This window comes from Rattus norvegicus, chromosome 6 (assembly GCF_021556685.1).
Source record: "Rattus norvegicus strain SHRSP/BbbUtx chromosome 6, alternate assembly SHRSP_T2T, whole genome shotgun sequence".
Taxonomy (NCBI): domain Eukaryota; kingdom Metazoa; phylum Chordata; class Mammalia; order Rodentia; family Muridae; genus Rattus; species Rattus norvegicus.
In genome coordinates, this window is record NC_141539.1 from 81,103,804 (window position 1) to 81,118,602 (window position 14,799).

General features: G+C 38.6%; 2 protein-coding genes across 2 annotated transcripts in view; both read left to right on the forward strand.

The window, feature by feature from the left end:
- The first annotated feature begins 1,312 nt into the window (after positions 1-1,312).
- Positions 1,313-14,799, forward strand: part of Mipol1 (mirror-image polydactyly 1) — a 335,792-nt gene continuing 322,305 nt past the window's right edge. Inside the window, 1 exon segment of the mRNA NM_001399384.2 lies at positions 1,313-1,492. The gene's annotated coding sequence lies outside the window, so the exon portion shown is untranslated.
- On the forward strand, positions 1,336-9,483 carry Prps1l3 (phosphoribosyl pyrophosphate synthetase 1-like 3). The gene is given in 2 exon segments (NM_001009694.1): positions 1,336-1,492; positions 7,926-9,483. A coding segment is annotated over 1 exon segment (957 nt). The 5' UTR covers positions 1,336-1,492; positions 7,926-8,154; the 3' UTR covers positions 9,112-9,483.

Here is a 14,799-nt window from a genome sequence, read left to right on the forward strand (position 1 = left end):
TTACTGGTTATTGCTTGTGGAGTCCATCCCTGTTTTCCACTTGTTATCTTGCATTTTGACTGGGGATGACTGGTCACTTTGCCATCCTGCCTTCATTACTATGATGGGCACTACCTCTTATTGTCCTGTAAGCCAAAATCAAGTCTTTCACTAACTTTGTCTATTAGGTTTGGTGGCTGTCACCACCTTATGCTTATTTTCTGCTGGGGGTGTAAAAAAGTACTATTATCGTTAATCTTGTTACCCCATCATCCAGAAGACTACTTGGCATGCAGTATGCCCTCAGTGAATAGAAAATACTAAGTAAGTGACTTTAATATTTCAATACTAAACCACCAGAGCGTCAGTGACCTGTAGTCCCAGCAAAGAGGCTAAGGTGGGATGTAGGAGTTCTAGATCAGATTGGGCAGCTTGGGGACACCACTTCTCTCTTTAAAAGGAGAAAAACACCAGTTATATCAGTTCCAATATAGTTCCACATTATTCCTATTCATATGCTTATAAAAAGATAAAGGGTGGGGGTATGTTCTATGGAGGTATGGTGAGGCATGAGGAAAGGAGGTGCCTCAGCCGGCCCATGCTGAGACATCCATTCCTCCTGAGGGAACAGCCACACAATCCTTAGTATAGAGTTTATTCAGAGCATGGGGAGGGGAGTTAAGAGGGAGGGAGAGGTAGAAGCCGGCCATAATCCCGTGGAGATAGGGAGGGGAATGGGGAGGGAAGGAACAAAGAGGGAAGAGGGTAAGAGCAAGAGGGGGCAAGTAGCCTCATTTATAGTATCAGGCATACCTGGCTGTTGGCTGGTAACTGGGGGGGGGGGGGTAGAGCTTAGAATGCTAAAACCTATGTTTTGCAATAAAAATAATCCTGGCGTTTAGGCTTTTCTTTTTAGTTCTGAGATTGAACATTGAGAACGCACATAGTCTAGAGTACACTCTTTCTAGTCCTGAAGTAAATATGTCACCAGCTTTAAGGCTTTTCTGAATTCTTTGGCCAACATCTAGGTCTCACTCTGGCTCACTTCGCAGGACCTTTCCTCCGGTCGCCACAAATCTCTCCACGCAGACGGAAACCACAGTTTTGCCCAGTGAAGATCCTCTACGGGAGGCTGAGCTCACGAACCACACGTTTCTGCAGAGTTAGCGCGGAGTAGTTGCCCGCCCCTCCCATCGAACAAGACTTCCAGGCCACGTTCCTCCTGCTTCCCGGAGCAATCCGTAGGTCCGCGAGCTCGCCGGAAGCCCCGCCCCGCCCCGCCGCCCCGCCCCACCCCCTGCAGCCACCGGGCTCGCGCATGCTCGGTGCGTGCAGTCTCGTCCGCGCGGGTTCTCGCGTGCGTGCAGCTCGTTTCCTCTCGCCCACCCCGCCCTTTTTGGTCACTCAGAGGCGCGCAGCGGGCGCACGGCGATTGGCTCCCTCGGTGGCGGCGCCACAGGACCCGCGAACTGCGTGAGCGGAGTGGGCCCTTAAGGATCCCGTGGCTCCACAGGTAACGGCGTGGGCCGGGAGCGGTAGGGGGTGAGGGGGAAGGGGAAGGGGAAGGGAGAGAACCTCAGAGTGGGCTGCAGCCCGATCGGGACTTCCGGCCGCGGCCCCTGGAGATGCAGGAGTACTTGCTTAAGAATTGACCGCGAGAGTGCCGGCCACCTTTGGTAGCCCGCGTCGCGGCGTTCACAGGTGACACGCCGCTCCTCCAGGTTTCAGCATCATGGCGTGTAGTCTTTCAAAAGTTAAAAAGGCCGAACACTGAGAAGTGTAGGTTGTTTTTCCTCCAAGCTGTGAGGAATTAAGGTTTCAGTCCTGGCTGGACCGTGGGTTCACTTTATGCCCTTCCGGGACACTTTAGCGCTTCATAGCTTTCACCCTTCATAGTGCGAGACAAAACCGCAGTGTAGCTCAATATGCCCAGTGCCTACTGTAGTAAGATACAACTGCATACTCTGGGTTCACTACATCCAAAAACTGGCTTTTCTAACTGGAGGATGACACCACCTTACGGTATTGGTGAAGTACTTCAAGTCGAGTAGATTGCAAGATAGCAGGATAGGCTAGGGTGGTGATATAAGAAACGCGTGTTTCTAAGAGAACAGGCCTTTGGAAGGGTCCCTTTGAGCATTTTTATGTCAAATAATTCCCGGTGGTGGTAGATAGACAGCTAAGGAAGGACGCCTTTAATCTGTATCACAAGTTACTCACTTTGCAAAGTTTCTTACTGCCATCTGGAGTGAACCTCAGATAAAAGGACAGTTACGTAATCGTTACATAGGCTATCATCCTGCACTGGATATTACTATATTATTAAGTCACTAGAATGACTAGAGGAGGGTAGATCAAAGGACGAATTGCTTCCATCAAATTGGGGACATTTTCTTGATTAATGATTGAGGTGAGAGGGCCCAGATCACTCACTGTGTGTTTTATCAACCCTGAGCAGGTTGGATCTCACTTGTATAAGGAAGAAAACCAAAGCATGCTATGGAGAGCAAGCCAGTAAGGGTAACTCCCTGGTCCCTGCTTCAGTTCCCGCTTCCAGGTTCTATCCTCCAGCTCCTTTGGTTGCTTCCTGGGTGATGGATGCTAGCCCTCCGTGTTAGCTTTTGGTCATGACATTTGTCAAAGCAAAAGAAACCAAACTAGATTGCATCCTAGTAAATAGTGTAGCAATAATTGAGGCTAATTTTGAAAAAGTGAGATAATATGAATTATTTCATTAGATAAAAGTAATGATGGACAAGCAAATATGAGTAGATGTACATTATTTTTCTTCAACGGTAGAGTATGAAATAAAAATCTTTGCGTGATAAATTTAAAAGTTTAATAAACATAGAAACGTGCTTAAGTTGTGTGTACAGTTTATTGTATTTTCATGAAGTATAATTATCTTATGTCTTGAAATAATTAAATTTAACCATAACTATATACCACATTTTTTGTTTTGGAAACACACACGCGCGCACACACACACACACACACACACACACAATCTATTCTAGCAACAGATTATTACTTTAACGTGGTAGCTGATTTGGACTTTCTCTTTAATAGTTGACTAATAGGACAAATTTTCCATAGAACTACTTTTGGCATTTGTTAAAAGGAAATCTGGTTGTGATTTTTGCTAAAGTTGGAAGTATTCTTTTAGGTTTTACTCTATTTTAATATATATAGGTATGTGGTATATTCTTTTAAATTTAAAGTAGTGCATTAGGTTTGTGTATGTACATTGAGATTGCTTCCATTTTGCTTAATATCTATACATTTTGGAAATAACTAGACTATAACAGGGTTCAGTTTACTGTAGTTTATAATCTTGAATATTTTTCTTGTTTCTTCTTGAAACATGCCAACATCTGTTTCTGTCTCTGTATCTGCCTGTCTCTCTTCTCTCTCTCAAGACAGTCTGGCTTTAGTCCTGGCTGTTTGAGAAGTTGCTATGTGGACCAAGCTGACCTTGAACTCAGAGAAATTTTGCCTCTGTTTCCCAAGTCCTGGGATTAAATGAGAGCACCATCTCACAGTGCTTCTTTGTATTTTTGTATCTTTGTAGGATTTGCTACTGTGGAATGAACTTTGAAAAAGAGAAAAAAATGATAACTTTAAAAAACTTTATTGTGAAATATGGTTCATATAGAAGTATATAAAACATGGACATTTTTTTCTGAACAAATGAATAACCACTAAAATTGTTACTTTTCTGTATATAGCTGTTTACAAAACATGTCTGCACAGGTGATATGGATTGTTTTATACGTGCCTTATTAATGCTGTTGCTCAATCTCTCCTATTAACAATTCATATATGTATAAATCTCTGTGTTAGTAGTAGTAAGTGGTGACAATTTGCTATGTTAAGACTCCTTTTGTAATAATGGAGTCTATTTCTCCCTGGATACCTACCCACCTAGTCATATACACACACACACACACACACACGCACGCACGCACGCACATTCACACATATATACATGTGTGTATGTACATATCTATTTTTGAGGTCATGCTCTTCATAGTATATAGCTTCATGATTAATCTATTTTTCTGTAAGCTAGACATCCTCTTTTATCAGTGATTCATTTCATCTTTAGTGATACTTTTTGTTTTAAAGCCTTGTCTGAATTTTTTAAGAAAAACTTTTAAAATAGTGTGTCTTGTTGAGAAGCTAAAAAAAAAATAGTATATATTGTCTCTGACTTACAGTCGTTCACCTTTAGATTTTTTGGCTTTGGGATGGTGAGAAACTGGTAGTCAATAGAGGTGGTATCTTGCATTTGTATTTTTAATCTTTATTTAGGCTAGGGGTAGACAGACACGGTAAGTTACTGTTATTCATGACACTGGGTGGTGGCTGCAAGCTGCAATTCCTAGGTGGTATCAGGAGAACCAACAACTAGTGGTCTTTGGTACATTGTGTTCAGCTCAGGGATTTGATGACTTAGGTGTGTATTACATGCATTTTTGGTATATTTATCAGGATGTAGTCCAAAGAACTACATTTGACATCTGGAAAGTCAAAGAACATCTTTCCAGAATTCTGTATTCCCTGGATAATACCTTTAATGTTAACATAATGTTCAGTGATTATATTGTTCACCTTAAGATTTTTTGGCTTTGGTGAGAAACTGATAGTCAAGATATACACTGAATGCTTATATATAAACTGTAAGTACATTGACTAGACACAGTTGTAGTTAGTGAATATTGCTTTTTATTAAATTGTAATCTAATTTTTTTTTCTGTTTTTAATCTCTTTGCATTATAGGAACCAGTTTAGATGATACCATACTATATTTTGTTGATTTATTTCTTTTAAATTTTTTTTAAGATTTATTTTATTTATATGAGTATACTGTAGCTGTCTTCAGACACACCAGAAGAAGGCATCAGATCTCATTACAGATGATTGTGAGCCACCATAATATGGTTACTGGGAACTGAATTCAGGACTTCTGAAAGAGCAACCAGTATTCTTTTAACTACTGAGCCATCTCTCCAGCCCTTTTTAAAATTTTTGTTTATTATTTGAAACAAAATTTCTGTGTGTAGACGTAAGTGTTCAGGAACTGGCTATGAAGAGCAGATTGGCCTTGAACCTTGGGTGATCTTCCTGCCTTTGCCTCCCAAGTGCTGGGAATAAAGGTGTGTGGCACCATGCCAGACAGTTAGCATATTTCTTGAGCCTTTTCCAATCTCCACTTTGTTTTTCTCTTTTGATGTAGTTGTTTCAGCCATCTTTTGTTTCTCTTGTGTATAATTGGATGTATGATGAGCATTTAAAAATTATGTTGTGTGTAGATATTTTGCATGCATGTTTGTCTTTGTAGCATGTAAGCCTGGTTGGTGTTTGCAGAGGCCAGAGAAGGGCATTGGATTCACCATGTGGATGATGGGAAGTGTACTGGTCCCCACATAGAGCAGCCTTTGCTCTTGACTGCTGAGCCATCTCTCCAGCCCCACAGTTGGATATTCTGAAATTCAATGGATCAGCTTCATGTTCTTAACTAAATAATTTATCCAAGTGGCTCATCTCACTATTTACATTTTTTGTTGTACCTTTTGTACTCTTGTTATTTTAGATGTTGCATATACTTTAGCATTCTTTTACTGGATACCATAAAGATTATAACATCCTTTATCTCCTACATGGGCATTGGTATGTGCTAATGTTTTAGTTTTATAAACAGCAGTGTAGTTTATATTCTTGTACATAAATAAATATTTTGCCTTTTGGGAGAAGTTAGTTTTCCACAAATAAAATTGTGGACTCAAAAAGTTCACATTTAGAGCCCTAGTACATGTTTGGGGGAATTATTTCTTTCTCTGAAATGGCATTGTTTTTATAATGTATAAATATTTAGTTTAAACTTTTTAAGGCAAACTCCTTTCAAACAAAGTTTTCATTAAAAACTAGTAGTACTACTCTGTCTTCTTTTCCTGATCTTGTACTTAAACAAGAAAAACCTTTGCATTGGCACATGCTAATGAAAGTTGCTAACATCAGGATGAAAAGGGAAGGCCAGACTTAACAATGGCTGTCGATAAAAACAAGTGCTTAGAGTGTGCTAGCCCAAGTCTTTGCTAGTACTGTCAGCTGCTGAAATACAATGTTGGAGCCATTTGAAAGTTTTGAAGGACAAGACTTTTTAGACCCCCCCAAGCTATAGCAGAAATTCAGGAATCAGGAAGGTGGATGCAGACTAAGGACATTTCTAGATAGAAAGCCTCTGAAAATTCTGTTTGATTCTCTTGAAATAAAGCAGGAAAAAATGTCAGAAATACCAGAAAGTGTAGTGTGGCCCAGGAAAAGACCAAGGCAGTGTTCTAGGATTGACAGTTGTATAGCACACCCCAAAACAAACAATTTAGATTAGAGGTTCTCCCAAGAAATATGGGCAGGCAATTAAGGTTATTAAAGAGATTTTATAATCTCCTGGCCCAAATTTTCTTTATCAGACTTTTTACATTATGCATTTGATTTTGTAAATAGATACAGACTCTTCTGGGTTTCTGTCTTGTTATTGAGCTAGTACTGATTGCTTAGTTTTAAATGAGAGGGTTTTTTTTTTGTCAGCACCTTTATCTATAATTTTATTTTATAAAGTCTTTTATTGAGATTAATAAAAGAAAATATTAAGTGGAAAACTTAAACATTCTATATGTTAAAATAAACTTTAGATTATTTTTAGGGGTTATTTTTACATACTTTTAATCCTGGTATTCCAAAGTCAGAGGTAGATGAATCTTTAAGTTCAAGGCCAGCCTGGTCTACAGATGGAGTTTTAGAATAGCCAGAGCTACATGGAGAAACCTTGTCTTGGGGAAAAAAAAATTCAAAGTTTGTAATAACATTACATTTTTCCCCCTTTTCTTTTCTCCTTCTAAACTTCTGTACTCTTATCCTGGCTTTCTTTTAAATTAATGACCTTTTTAAAAATTTTTTCTCACTTTCTCTTTCTCAAATAAATAATACAATCTGCTCAGTCTGCATAATGTTATTTATGTGTATGTTCCATTTGGTACGATATTCCCTCGGAAGACTTTCATTCTCTGCATTCTTTGTTGCCTGGTGTCATCCTTGTTCAGATCATATTAGGCAGCCATGTTGGGTGAGACTTGATAATTGTAGCTTCTGATATTTAGGAGGCACAATCTCACAGCGAAAATTTCTTGTTCTTACTCTTACAGTCTTTCCTCCTCAGTGATTCTTGAGCCTTAGGGGCAGGAATTGTTTTGTAGATTTATCTTTATCTCAGCAACCCTGTGTTTTGATTAGGTATGGTTTTCTGTACTGGTCTGTCTTGCAGAGAAGTTATCCATAGAGAAGTGTCTTATCTATGGCTATAAGGACAAGAATTTAGAATTCATTTAGAGATTATGCTGGTTTAATAAAGTGAAGGTTGTAGAATACAATTCTGATTAATCTGTATTATTTCTAGTTCTATTAACATTTTACTGTATCTTAATTTTCTAAGTGCTTAGGTTGAATGTACTTAGGTTTACTAAAACTAAGTATGTATAGTAAACTGTAATATATATATATATACTCATGGATATCTTCAGATATCCACTGTGGCCTTGATAAAGAGACCTATGCTCCTTTATTTTTTTTTGTTGGAGGCTCAAGTATTGATGAGTCTTCCCTTTTAAGTCTATGAACTCAGTGCTATAGATTTCATACAGATTGATCTGTTACGTACATCATCACAAATTTTAACACATCTTACCATTTTTATTTAAAAATATTTTAAGATTTAGCTTATGTTTTGAACTATGAGTTTGCTAATGGATTTTTCTAGATCTTTCTGTTCTTGATTTCTAGTTTATTTCAGTTGTAAAAAATACCCATTTTTATGATTTTAGTTCTGACAAATATATTCAGGTCTGTTTGGTTGACCAGAAAAAAATGTGGTGTATGTGCTTGAAAAGATTTTGTAGATGGCGGAGTAGCAAAGCGGTACTGTTGGTGTTCAGGCTCCCTGCTGACTTCTGTTCCAGTGTTGGTGGCTGCAGCAGCAGCAACAGCAGCAGCAGCGACAGCAGCAGCAGGAGCAGCGGAGGCAGCTGGAGCAGCAGCGGAGGCAGCTGGAGCAGCAGCAGCAGCAGAGGCAGTGGTGGTGACTACTGAGCACTGAGCACGTTTGGTTAGTTGCCCAAGATGCCAAATATCAAAATCTTCAGTGGGAGCTCCCACCAGGACTTATCCCAGAAAATAGCTGACCGCCTAGGCCTGGAGCTGGGCAAGGTGGTGACTAAGAAATTCAGCAATCAGGAGACCTGTGTGGAAATTGGGGAAAGTGTTCGTGGAGAGGATGTCTACATTGTTCAGAGTGGGTGTGGTGAGATAAATGACAATCTAATGGAGCTTTTGATCATGATTAATGCTTGCAAGATTGCTTCAGCCAGCCGGGTTACTGCGGTCATCCCATGCTTCCCTTATGCCCGGCAGGATAAGAAGGATAAAAGCCGGGCTCCCATCTCAGCAAAGCTTGTTGCAAATATGCTATCTGTAGCAGGTGCTGATCATATTATCACCATGGATCTACATGCATCTCAGATTCAGGGTTTCTTTGATATCCCAGTGGACAATTTATATGCAGAGCCAGCTGTCCTAAAGTGGATACGGGAGAACATATCTGAGTGGAAAAACTGTACTATTGTCTCACCTGACGCTGGTGGAGCCAAGAGAGTGACCTCCATTGCAGACCGACTGAATGTGGATTTTGCTTTGATTCACAAGGAACGGAAGAAGGCCAATGAAGTGGACCGCATGGTTCTGGTAGGAGATGTGAAGGATCGTGTGGCTATACTTGTGGATGACATGGCTGACACTTGTGGTACAATCTGTCATGCTGCTGACAAACTTCTCTCAGCTGGAGCTACCAGAGTTTATGCTATCTTGACGCACGGAATCTTTTCTGGCCCAGCCATTTCTCGCATCAACAATGCATGCTTCGAAGCAGTAGTAGTTACCAATACCATACCTCAGGAGGATAAGATGAAACACTGCTCCAAAATCCAGGTGATTGACATCTCTATGATCCTTGCAGAAGCCATCAGGAGAACCCACAACGGAGAATCTGTCTCCTACCTGTTCAGCCATGTTCCTCTATAATATAATAACTTCTGAAACATTTTGAAAATAAAATCACCCCCACCCCTTGTTTTTCTTAGTATTGAGTTCAGCAGAAGACCCACCTTGCTTTAGCATAGTTTTTTACACCCCATATTAGCTACATTAGCATTTATCCTACATTGGAGATAGGCGGATTGCTATTGACTGCTAGTATGCTCTACCTGCATTGTTGTATCCTGGCTTTTTTTTTTACTTTGTGAGCCTTGAAGCTTTAAGTTAAGCTCAGCTGTGTAGACTGTTAAGAGAATATTCCAGGGGTTGGGGATTTAGCTCAGTGGTAGAGCGCTTGCCTAGGAAGCGCAAGGCCCTGGGTTCGGTCCCCAGCTCCAAAAAAAAAGAACCCCCCCCCCCACAAAAAAAAAAAAAAAAAAAAAAAGAGAATATTCCACAAGGTTCTTAGGACCAGATTCACAAAGCTCATATTCCATTGCATGTGAATGCTTTGGAATTTTCATTCTGAATAACTAGCAACAAAGCCAGCCCATGTGTAATACGTTCTCAGAGGTTATGCTATACTACACCAAGAACCCTGAGCATCCTTAAAAATAGTTGAGATGTTGAGCGTCCTGTAAGTCAGGGGCAAGCAGCTCAGTGCAATAATTAATTTTTGGGAGGAAGAAGCCTGATCCATTGCCATCTGTTTAACTCTAGCTTGGATTTTCTATACCTATTCCTTTCCAGGTGGCTTCACCTTCAGCTATCTTGACCCTTTCCTGGCCAAATACCTTGGATTCAGTGATCATTTTCAAAATCTTTTGTAAGACAGACTTGCTTCTTGTTAAGTAACTGCTAACATTCTCATTAGGTAACTTACTGTAGCGTGGTCTTCCTTAGTCTGCTACCTCTGAGGTGGTGGGTTTTAGGTGGTGTCATAGTGCCTTTTGGTTATTTTAAGTATTTGACTTTAATCTTCCTTGGATCTGTTGCCCTCTCAATTGAACCTATTTCTGCTAAACAATTTGATCTTATGTCTTGTTTAGAGGAAACTTAATAAAATGTCTGTTGTGTGTGCAAATAAAGAAAAAAAAAGACAAGATTCGATGTTTGTTTGCTGGTTTTGTCACTGTTAGATTAATACCCAAGAAAAATGAAGATTTATTTTGGCTTCTTAGTTCTGGGCTCCATCCTGGATGGAGATTAAAAAACTCTCTGTTAGGAGAGGATGATAGGGAGAGCACAACTGTTAACCTCAAGACGGCAGGGAAGTGCAGAGACTGGGGAAAGTCTGGGGACAGCATGCACCCTTCAAAGGCTGAACTGAGTGACCCATTCCTCAGTTCAGGCCCTTCCTCTAAGAGTTCTCAAGATTCATTCACTTTTAGAGCCCATTGTGTGACAAGTAAGTTCTTAATACATTTGCCTTCAGGGGGACAGTATTCTAAAGCCAACTGGGCAGTGAAGTTGCCAGCAATTTTTCTTCAGAAGCTATTGCAGTAGGGGGGAAAAGCAAATATAGAGTTAGGCTCTATTAAGGACAAGGGAAGTTACAGTTAGGAGTAGGGTCAGAGTCACTGGATGAAAATATCCACATACAGGGAATTATGATTAAACCCACTGACAGAATCATGAAGGCAAACCAGGGGTTATGAGGTTTTCAAGTTGTGAGAGACTCAAAACTGAAAATAAGATTCATGTTAAAACTGAGCTATGTAGAGACAAAACACAGGGCTGAAGGTTACAGCCTAATTGAGCAGACAATTCTAAGATCAAGTTTGGTCTTTATCATTCATATTATTAGCTTTTCTATAATGCATCTGGGTCTTACTCTCCTGTTTTCTAAGAGATGGTGAAGCATACAACTACAGTTACATTGTTCTCTAAGTTACACATTTACAAATACTTGGGATTTTATTCATTCCTTTGTGTCTGCATGTGTGTTTATGCATACACCTGTGTGTTAGGTGTCCTCCTTTATTGCTCTCTATTCTTTGGTAGCAGGGTTCTTCCCTGACCCTGGGCCTCCTGTTTGCTCAGCTAGGTGCAGGTCAGCAAAACTAGACTTGTCTTCTGGCCTCCATCCACCTCTGGGCTTGGGTTATAGGCATGCACCAGGATGCTCCACTTTATGTGAATGCTAGAATCCAAACTCGTCCTCACGCTTGCTCAGAAGATACCCTTAACTACTGAGCTGCCTTTCCAGCTTCTTTTCATCAGTTTTCAACAGAAATGTTTGATGTTTATAAGTTAGAACGTTAGAACCTTTCATTTATGGCTGGGTGGTGTTTAATGCTTTTATATACTATTTTAGATTGAGTAGTGTTTTTTCATTTATTTCACTTTGTCTTGATTAGTGCTTGCATCCCTTTTTCCTACTCTGCTGCATTATTTTGAGTCAAATCATTTAAAAATGGTTATTTGTGGACTGTTTTCATCTCTGTTTTATTACTGCTTGTGTATTAGTTGTTGGTGAAGCACAAGCGTCTAAATACTCATCCCATAACTGGAAACATTTTTGTATTAAAAATTTTACTTTCTTAGAGTTTGGATTATGATTTTTTTTTTTTTTCCGGAGCTGGGGACCGAACCCAGGACCTTGCGCTTGCTAGCCAAGTGCTCTACTGCTGAGCTAAATCCCCAACCCCTGGATTATGATTTCTTACAGCGCACTTACATCAGAGTGTTAGAATGGTGTTTTTCATCGTCTCAACTTGTGCATATAATCTAAATTAAATTTAAATTTCTTAATTACTTTTTCATGAAACTGATTGGTATTTCAATACTTTTATTGTCTCCAAAATTTATTATAAATTTAAACCACTTTCATAATTTATGTCAAAAAGCTTATTGCCAGCATGGGAGCTTCAGATATCATGTGTTATAGCGTATAACATTCCAAAGCAGAACATTTTATTCACTGGCATGAGCTGGCTCAGTGGGCAGAATTATTGTAATTCATTTGGGTAAGTGAATTGAAGCTTTGGAGTTAATGTACAACAATATGTCAGTTTTTACAATTCTGTAATAATAAAATCTGGGTTTAGAACTTCAGCATATTAATTTCTACTACCCTTATTCCATTCTGGTTATTAATTTGCTCTTTCCAGTTAAAGTCCATATATTATCTTTAATGGGCTACGTTTTGTTTGCTTATTTAGAATTACAATTTTATTTAAAACTATGCCATCATGCTAATTACTAATTATTTGGTTTTGCAAGCTCATAGTCTATATGTAAATATGTCTTAAACAGTGGAGAAATTATTTTCCTCATTGAAGGTTTGAATAGATTTTTCTCTTAAAATATATTTGCAATTAAAAAATATTTTAGGAAAATAGAGACAATGTATCATATAACTATTAGTGACAAAAAATTTTAGCCTACTCTTTAATATACCACATTTACTATTAGTGGTATTTTTTTTTTTAAGTGTTTTTTTTTTTTTTTTTTTTTTTTTTTTTTGGTTCTTTTTTTCGGAGCTGGGGACCGAACCCAGGGCCTTGTGCTTCCTAGGCAAGCGCCCTACCACTGAGCTAAATCCCCAACCCCCATTAGTGGTATTTTTAAAACATGCCAAAGGATGAGTATGCTAATGCTTAGAATAGAATAGCTATCCAGTGGACTATTAAACACTAAAGTGAATGTTTGGAAAGTGATATCATATTCTGATAAAAATGAATATTTGTAGAAACTGTGTAAAATAAAAATGTAAAGAGACTGTAAATTCTAAAATCATGTTTTGGGTAGTGAATGCAATAGGAGATTCCCTCCTTTTTGTTTTCCTTTAGTGTATTCTAGACTTTTTATAGGTGAGATAGTGATGTAGAATGGGCCTGAAATTTATATTTGTTAGCTTCCCTTTCATCAGGAATTCTACAGAGTCACAAATTCACCATCATTTGGCTTTTAGTCATCTGGCTTTTAATCATCTTACATTTAGTGATAATAGTGAAGATAAAGCCAGGATATTTATTTTAAAGAATAATTTTTTTAGCCCTTTAAAATCTCCTAAATAACTTTCCGAAGATTATTTATGTAAGTAGTTTACTAAAGTGTGTCCTGTTAAGTCTGCAAAAGTGCCACCAATTTCTTTTTTTTTTTGAGAACTTTTTATTATAATAGCTTTTTTTAAAAAAAAAAAGATTTATTTTATGTTATGAGTACACTGTAGCTGTCTTCAGACACACTAGGAGAGGACATCAGATTCCATTACAGATGGTTGTGAGCCACCATGTGGTTGCTGGAAATTTGTGCTCTTAACTGCTGAACCATTTCTCCAGCCCGATATCACCTTTCTTCCCAATATCTACTTGGGCTTTCCCCCTTTGTTGTTTTTCCTTTCTTTTTTAAAGCAACAAAACAATTCAAAGCAATTCACATTTAAAGTTTCACAATTTCCCATTTACCCCATTCATAGTAATCCTTGGCCATAGATGACCTATGGGTTCCACAGACCTGGCAGTGTTATTCTTTTAGAAGTCAGGTATAATGAAATGTACTTCATTGCTTGAAAGTCTTGTGATTATAGATGTAGGCTGTTCCTGTTGGTCATGTATCTTTGCTTAGAAAAAGTTGCCAATACATCTTGTCTTGGAGATTTTACTGAACTGTGAAATCCAGAATTTCACGTTTGATTCCCTAAACAGGAAAAGGAAGTGATTTGATAAAAACAATAGGCTCAAAAAAATGACAACACCAATATGTAAGTACTCGTGTTATTATATAGGAATCATTTTAAAATATGTTTTAGGAAGCAATTTGTAAAAGTAATTTTGTTCAACTAACTTGCTGGATTATTTAACATTGTTACATGGATGTAAAAACTATTATAGGAGAGAAGTATGTTACTGTTACTACTGTTAATTTGTTTTTATGCTGGTAACTGATTTTATTGTGTTTTTTATTATTGAGTTACATGTAAATAACTTTGTATCATGATTAAAAAAATTGAGTTTGCATGACTCCTGTGCAAGTTCAAGCCAGAATAAATTGCAGTGTGGAGTGGAGGTCATGGAGTCCTCTGGCAACAGAGGTGCTTACAGCAGCAGGTTGACAGCAGCTGAGCGGGAAAGTCACCTTTGAGAGTGTTGTCCCATGTATACTGACCACTTCCAGTTGAAGGCCACACGTTCAAGAATATGTGGGCAGCACAAATTAGACTTGATGGATTAAAAAAAAGAGGGAGACACGAAGTCGAGTGGTATGGAAGGAGGAGGTGGGTCTGGCAGGAGGTGAATATGATCAAAAGACATTGTACAAAATTCTCAAAGGGCTAACAAAAAGAAAAATTTAATTTACCTTGAATTTTAGTTCCATTAATGGTTAACGTTTTGGTTTTGTTTAAAAGTGATTGTAATAGAATGACGACTATCCCATGATCTTATATATTAAATATGGAAAAGTAGAAGACAGATATAGATAGGTGAGTGGGTGGTTCTCAGAAGTGGCCAGGAGTTGAGATGAGATAAGGATCAAAGGATGCAAACTTTGAGTTAGGAATAAGATCACGAGATCTATCCTATAACTTAGTGTCTATACGCAATAGCATCTTATTTTACTTCCCTTTAACATACTGTGTCTCAATGAATTTCCTTCTCAGAGGGATAGCTACTTAATTTTTTTTTTTTTTCCTTCGGAGCTGGGGACCGAACCCAGGGCCTTGCGCTTGCTAGGCAAGCGCTCTACCACTGAGCTAAATCCCCAACCCGCTACTTAATTTTTTAAAAATTT